Source organism: Eptatretus burgeri, chromosome 10, assembly GCF_056783735.1.
Source record: "Eptatretus burgeri isolate ZD-2024b chromosome 10, Ebu_testis_v1, whole genome shotgun sequence".
In the NCBI taxonomy this organism is placed as follows: domain Eukaryota; kingdom Metazoa; phylum Chordata; class Myxini; order Myxiniformes; family Myxinidae; genus Eptatretus; species Eptatretus burgeri.
In genome coordinates, this window is record NC_140970.1 from 29,886,164 (window position 1) to 29,894,590 (window position 8,427).

General features: G+C 42.2%; 1 protein-coding gene across 3 annotated transcripts in view; it reads left to right on the forward strand.

Moving 5' to 3' along the window:
• Positions 1–7,410, forward strand: part of LOC147018200 (coiled-coil domain-containing protein 80-like) — a 46,589-nt gene extending 39,179 nt beyond the window's left edge. For all 3 annotated transcript variants that reach the window (XM_085897663.1, XM_085897665.1, XM_085897664.1), the window contains one exon: positions 6,793–7,410. In XM_085897663.1, coding sequence (XP_085753789.1) covers positions 6,793–7,049 — 257 coding nt within the window. In that variant the 3' untranslated portion in view covers positions 7,050–7,410. The remainder of the gene's footprint in view (positions 1–6,792) is intronic.
• Positions 7,411–8,427: the final 1,017 nt, after the last annotated feature.

The following is an 8,427-nucleotide window of genomic DNA, read 5'->3' on the forward strand; positions in this document are numbered from 1 at the left end:
GTTTGGGCCAATCTATGTCATTCAGGGACCCATAAGGAGAACATGACGCTGTGTTGTGTTTATATAACAACCGATTCCCATTGTGATCTCAAAGGAAATCAAATTACAGCATGTGACAATGTACATTTATGAGCAACAAGACGACCCATGAACCCGTTGATAAAAAAATTTAATAATAAAAAGAAAAAAAAAGATAGCTCCAGTGAACTATACCGCTGAGGTTGTTCGCTTTGATCAAATTCTCCCGAAGAGTACTTGACTGAATCGGGAATTGATTTTTTAATAATTTTTTTTCGTTGCCCGATTTGAACGAAACTTGATACTGCACACCGCAGGAGAATGGTGAGTTTGGTGGCCCTAAAATTTTTGTGCTATTGTGTACCGTTTTGGCTGTATTTCGGGAACATACATACATACATATATATATAAGATGAGAGTTTTAGTAATATTTCGAAGATAGATGGCCATTTTCAAGGAATATGGAGCACACGGACCTCAATTTGAGCAGGTATCAAGTGATCTATATACTTGTGTATAAAACTAGACTACACTCTTTGGAGTGCATACCTCGTCTAGGCTGACCAGTTTACGTTTTGCATCCCACTTTTTGGTAAGGAAACACACTCCTGGCCCATCAGCTTGGAGGGCGCTCGTTAAATGGCTTAAGCACTCAAGCAATCACTTCAACAAAACTGTTGATGAGCAACGCCTGGCTTGGCAACAGCGAGCAAGCTTTTGTTGCCTTATAGCCTTAAGGTGGATGGAGGTTATGACTTGGTGGACAGGTTGGGTTTGTGACAATGACGAATTGATTCGATTTTGGTGAAGATTCAAATCCAGACCCGGACATGAGAATTATATAATTTTTTAAGCAATTCTTCACTATTGGCAGATGGGGCCAAAAACGACATTTCACATGATATTTCAAAAAAGTTATGGAAGAATGACAAAACATGGTGGATGAGAAGGTTAGGTGACAAGAAGCAGATTAGATTTTGGATGCAGATCCAACCTATTAGCAAGACAAAACGGAAACTGTTCAGCCTGGCAGAGGTATGCCCTCCACCGAGTGCTGTTCTCGTTGGTAATGGAACACACCCTGGATGTGCTTCCGTACATGAACCAAAATCGAATCGGCTTGTTCTCGTCACCCACCCAACTCATTGACCGACTTTCGTCTGAATCCGTCCTTAACCTTTTGAGATTTCCTGCTCACAGACAGACCAGCAGCGTGTTCCATTACCAATCAGCTTGCAAAGCCAGCCGTTCCTAATCAACCATTTTGTTGGAGTGCTAGTTTGAGTGTTTCAGACACTTGGCAAATGTTCCCCAAGCTGATTGGTAATGGAACACACCCCAGGTAACAAAAATCTGCCAAAATAAGCACAACATATATGTAATTATTATTTCGTTATGCAGCCAGTGTCTACTGGTTGCATCATTGCTGGGAGTGCAGCTGTGCCCCGTAAGCCCTTACTCATTTTGCTGACCTCAGAAGGATGAGAGGCTGAGTCAACCCATCTGATGTTATGCAACGGCACGTCAGGGGGTCACAAACGAATGCAAGACCCTAAGATATTAAACCAGCCACCTCAACCGTTAAGCCAACACCATGTTTAACATACATGCACACAGACAGCATGATAATTGTAATAATTACCCTAAGGTCGTGAGGCGAAAAGTGGGGTTAAGTGATCGGTAGCGTACATACGTCATATGTGCCTGCATTATATTAAGAGCGTACATTAAAAAAAAATGTTACATGACCATGTGATATAGCGGTCACTCGAGGCCAACATAGGCCAATTTTCTAAAATCCTCACTTTTGATCCAATTGACTTGAAATTTGAACTGGATTTGCAAAATCAAGCCACTCAATTCAACCACCAACTATTTTTGAGGTCAACATAGGCCAAATTTCTAAAATTGAGAGATTGGGTTAAAAACTATAGATATACATCATATCATCTCAAAGTTGTGGACGAGTTATGACAAACCGAGGTGGATTTGAGTTGGTTTGGTGACAAAAGAGTTGGCTCGCACCAAGTCCTTCTCAAGATTGCGCAGGGTATGTATTCTATGAATGCCATCGAGCTATATCATGGCATTGTGCCATTAGGGCCCCTTGGGTCCCTTGGGTCCCTTTCTCATCGTTTCATGGGCACATGGGCCATACATTTGATGTCAACCTTTTATTTTCACCATGAGGCATCTTAATACACCCATTTAGATAATACATCGCTTCATCTGTCCAAATTGGGGGGGGGAGGGGGGATCGTAGAAAGTCTACGGCGTATTTAAAAGTGAAAGTATGAGAACTTTGGGTAACATTTTTCAAAAATCGAATGGCACCATCGTTGTCAGCTGAAAATTTTACCATAGAAACAGTTTTCAAAAAAGTGAACACCATTTCTCACCTGGAGCAGGGTTTGAGCCAAACTATATATGCCCACCTGTGTGTGGCAGCTCCACTGAGCATTCGATCATGTAAAAAAAAAAAAAAGTCAATTACAAATATATACATATACATTCGATCATGAAAAAAAAAAGAAAAAAAGTCATATATATATATATATATATATATATATATATATACACACACACACACACACACACACACACACACACACACACACACACACACACACACACACACACACACACACACACACACACACACACACACACACACACACACACTCGATCACAGATATGGCCACACTATGAATAATTTTTTTTTTTTGCAAAATACATTTATTTTAGGATTCTAATGACAGTCAAGGTCAATTATAAACAACACAAAAGTACAAAAAAAACCTACTTTTTCAAAATTACAAAAGAATTAAATTTCAATGAGAGATTGGGCAGTATTTTTTTTTTCTCCCACCAATTCAAGAAACTGCGGCTCAAAATTCGAACACAACGCACATCTCAGTTCTGCTTTCAGATTCATATCAACGAGGCGAGATCGGTTTATCGACTTTATCTGTGTCACAGAAGAAAACGTCGACTTGCACAGACACATAAACCCGAACATCGAGAACAATTTGGCAATGCCAGCATTCGGGGAAGGACGCTGTTCATCTTCCAAGAGATTTTGCCACATTTCAGCCAAAGATTCATTGTGAATTTGCAGATGTAACTGCTGGCTCTGTAGTAACAGCATGTCAGTCTCAAAGTCTCGCTTGTTCAGGCTAATTAAATTTACAAGTTCTTCGGATGACTTTTCAATACTGAAACCAAACGGATCTTTCAAGAATTGAAATGTCAAGTTGAAGTTGTCGAAGTCAGTGAAGCAATGTTCAAATTTTTGCCTCAAATTCCTGAACCAATCTACATATTGCTGCAGCTTCTCCAGTTCAAAATCGATCTCTTCAGTCTTTTCCAGATACCTTTCCAGGTATGTAAAGTGGGTAAAATCTTGTTTCTGGACTTGTACGAGCAACAGATCGAGTTTTGATTTGAACTTCATCGCAAATGAGTTTTCCTTTTCCCTGCAGTTTCTTTGATCTCATTCAAGTGATCCACTATGTCAAGTCAAAAACCACAAATCGCATTGCCATCCTTCACTCCCAATACCTGAAAACTTTTCAGCCTGCCCCTTTTCCACCAGAAACTCGTGAATTTGTGGATACTGTACAAGATAATGAACCGCTCCAGGAACCTTTCCACGACTCAGCCATCGAACATTCACGTAGTACACGACGCCATCAAAATCGCAGTCATCCAATTCCTTGAGCGATTCTATGAACCGCCGTTGAACAAGAGTGCTGTTGCTGCACAGGTAATTCACGATTTTAGTGTTCATGAAATCGAGCAACGTGTCATTCCCTACCATTTGTGCACAGACACTTTCCTGGTGAAGTGTGCAGTGGAAGGACAGCAGGGTACAGGAAACAATGTTACCAAGATCTTTCAAGTCCTTGAACAGAAGTGCAAAAAAACCCCAATTTTTTTTCTCTAAAATTTACTTTGCCTTTAACAACATAAGTTTCATTGAAAGGCATTAAATGCAGCAAACAATGTTATCTAGCTAAAACACACACCATCGACGATTCTACGAGTGGGTGACATTTTTACAAAATGACCACTGGCCAATAGGTTGCCCAAAAACACACCATGGTCCTTGGCCTGTGGCATCGAAAACTGTGAAACCCTGACGCTACATTTCTACAAGAACAAGGAAACAATATGCCAGGGAAAAAAAAACATGTATATACACCGATGAGCCAAAACATTATGACCACCTGCCTAATATGCTGTTGGTCCTCGGTGTGCCGCCAAAACAGCGCCGACCCACCGAGGCATGGACTCTACAAGACCCCTGAAGGTATCCTGTGGTATCTGGCACCAAAACATTAGCAGCAGATCCTTCAAGTCCTGTAAGTTGGAGCCGCCGTGGATCGGACTTGTCGGTCCAGCACATCCCACAGAAGCTCAATCGGATTGAGATCTGGAGAATTTGGAGGCCAGGGCAACACTCTGGCCCTGACAGGGCAACACCCTGACCTCATGACATCCACATGAACACTTCATCATGTTCCTCAAACCATTCCTGAACAATGTGTGCAGTGTGGCAGAGCGCATTATCCTGCTGAAAGAGGCCACTGCCATCAGGGAATACCATTGCCATGAAGGGGTGTACCTGGTCTGCAACGATGTTTTGGTAGGTGACACGTGTCAAATTGACATCCACATGAATGGCTGAACCCAGGGTTTCCCAGCAGAACATTACCCAGAGCATCACACTCCCTCCACCGGCTCGTCGTCTTCCCACAGTGCATCCTGGTGCCATCACTTCCCCAGGTGAACGGCACACATGTACACGGCCATTCACATGATCTAAAAGAAAACTGGACTCATCGGACCAGGCGACCTTCTTCCACTGCTCCAAGGTCCAGTTCTGACACTCGCGTGCCCATTGTAGGCGCTTTCAACGGTGGACAGGGGTCATCATGGGCACTGACCGGTCTGCAGCTACGCAGCCCCGTAGGCAGCAGGGTGCGATGCACTGTGGATTGTAACACATTCCTGCCGTGACCACCATTAAAATTTTGTGACTTTTGTCGTGCCACAGTAGACCTTCTGTTGGTTCGGACCAGACGGGATAGCCTTCGTTGCCCTCGCGCATCGATGAGCCTTGGGCGCCCAACACCGTCGCCAGTTTGTGGTTTGTCCCTCCTCGGACCACTGGTCGGTAGGTACTCACCACTGCTGACCGGGAGCACCCCAAAAGCCCTGCCGCTTCAGAGATGCTCTGACCCAGTCATCCAGCCATAACAATTTGTCCCTTGTCAAAGTCGCTCAGGTCTTTACTCCTGCCCATTTCTCCTGCATCCAACACATCAACTTCAAGAACTGACTGTTCACTTGCTGCCTAATATATCCCACCCCTTGACAGGTGCCACTGGAACAAGATAATCAATGTTATTCACTTCACCTGTCAGTGGTCATAATGTTTTGGCTCATCAGTGTATATACACATTATATATTATATATTATCAGTTGCTAAGAGGGACGATCAAACAAGTATGCAACAGTTCAAGACAAACCAATTTGTTTCATTTCTTAAAGTCCCTCTCGTTCGATGTACGTACCTGCATAAGTCGTCATTCAAACTGTCCATGCCACCAACATAGAGGTTTTCAGAATCCTCTTTTGGCCCTCTCTGTTGTTCAAGTTGCTCATAATCATCAAGTCGGTGGCCACACAGGTGGGTCTTCCAAAATCGAACCTTGATGGTCAATGGGAGCAGGTCCCAGTTGCACTGGGGTGTTCCAGCTCAGAGCTACACTCACAAATGGCATTACATGCACCACAGGCCCTGAGCGCAGGCAGGTCATGAAGGACCATCACATATTTGTGATGCCTCTGGCGTCAGCCTATGACCCAGTGCAATTGGAATTATCTTAGCGATACAACCACGATATATTATATATGCAGATAAACAATAGGAATGTTTTTGCTTCCAGGATATTTTTTACTACTAGTGGGCCAGTTGGACCAAATTTTCATTGGTCTTCACAGCCTTGTTACATACCTGCTTGCTGTACTGCTTGAACATTAGCTTGCCTTTCATCAATCGCAGATGTGTTTGGGGCCAGTGCGGGGATTACAGGTTTGTTATTATTATTATTGGAATATGATATTTGCTTTAAATTGGCCAATTAGCATTACCGTATGAACCAATGGCTCATAATGTGAGGAACCCAGTTCAAATAGTATACACTACAAGTATTTGTACACGACAAGTACTACTACCATTCTTATTATTGTTGTAAATATTAGTATTAATTCATATATGCTTTGTAACATTGTTGTCCTTGTTTTTGTTCTTTATTTTGTAATTTGAATGCCTTGCCGTGGTAGGAGGACGTATTAAGCTGCTGCTATTAGAACGATGCAACAGGTGTCCCGATGTGCATTTGATCGACAAGCAACACATTAGTATCACAGGACGTGTGACATGATCACCAAAAAATGAGAATTTTTTTTATTAAATAAGTCAGAAAAACACCAAGTAGCACAAATATATAATTTAATGAGGATGACCATTTAAACTATTTACCAAAGGATACATGGGGGACAAAAAGTACAAATTAACCAACAGTATTCAAAGCACATGCATTCCATTTTCAGTCATTGCATGCACAAGTCAGATGGCATACTTAATCATTATACCAAAAGGGAATACATTGTGCTCAATGCAAACAAACTCACATGTTGCTTCATCCAATTTGATGGAACACATTTTATATGGTGATGTAATAATACTCTGCACACTCGTGACAGGAAGTGTTGTGGAAACCGAACATTTTGGGCCCATCCTGACCAAGCAACTGCGTCTATTCCTCACCCTACCTGAGCATTGCTTTGGCGCTGCAATCGTGGCAAAGGACGGCAGAGCGGTCGCTTGGCTCCCCCGGCCGGCACCTCTACGGATGATACTTCGCGTCGTGGACACGCTTCCCCTGAGGCAGCGCGAGATACTTGCCCAAAAGGGAATGCGTTGCCCAGAACCACGACCCGGATATTACTGGACGACCTAGTGATTCCCCAGAACTGGAGGTTGTGTTTGTGAAGCACCGTGATTTCTCACATTTCCTGTTAATTTCAAATTAATATCCAACTATGTCAGGATATGTGGTTCCAATACAGATGCTTCCAAGTTGGAGTAGGAATTCTCAACTTTACCCAGAATATGTGTTTCAGAATGAATATCGTATATTAATCATATTAACCACATATGTTATGGAATGAACGTGTCATTGTAGTGTCTTTATCAAGGGCTTTAAAAAAAAAAATGCGCACGCACAATATTTTGAGATCTGAAGGGGCTATGACATACATAAAGGGGAGGGGGCAATTGACAACAGCAAGACAAGGATGAGCGAGAGAGAGAGAGAGAGAGAAAGAGAGCAAGAGCGAGAGAGAAGTGCGAGGGGTGGGGGGGGGGGTCGTTGCACAGAACAAATGGGGGAGGCATGAGGGAGTTAAAATCTCTTCATATTTGCATTAATAACTATATGGTTCCTCTGAATCAATGGGAATTATCTCATAAATCACTGTGCAAGGCAATGTCTTTCATTTTGCTTTAAATTGGCCAATTAGCATTACCGTATGAAGCAATCGCTCATAATGTGAGGAACCCAGTTCAAGTACGATACACTACAAGTATTTGTTCATCATCTGCCAAAGTCTGTAACTTACATTAAAGTACATGACATCTCCCAATGTTTGTCTGACATGTGATTAATGCACAACGTTCGACTATCAGCCCTAGATCAATGTCAATAATAATAACAATAATAACTAGAAGGGCACTCAGTAGAGCGCATACCTCCACCACGCAATGCCTGATCCATGAGAACATATCGGGCCCAATACATTTTTGAAATATCATGCTATACAGTACTATATCGTTTTTGGCCCTATCTCTGAATGGTGAAGAATCACTTAAAAAATCAAATAATTCTCGTATCCAGATCCAGATTCGGATCTTCAACAAAATCAAAACAATTCTTCCTTGCCACATACCCAACCTGTCCACCAGGTTTCATCCAAATCAGTCCACAACCTTTTTTTAGATATCGTACACAGACAAATAAACAAAACAGACAGACAGGCAGAGAGGGGTGAAAACAACCTCCTTCACCTTCGGTGGCAGAGATAATAATAATAATAATAATAATAATAATAATAATAATAATAATAATAACGTTGGATGCAAGGGTGGATAATCCTATGGCAACCCATGAACAGGTCCTTTACTTCCCTCGTTTGCTTAATGTAAAACTACACGTTCTAACATCTTCCAGGAAAAGTACGTTACAATAGATGGAAATCCAGAAATAAAACAGCGCAACTCGAACCTGCACTGAATCCAAACGTGCAGTTGATGGTTGGCAAACAAGAATGAGAAAGGGA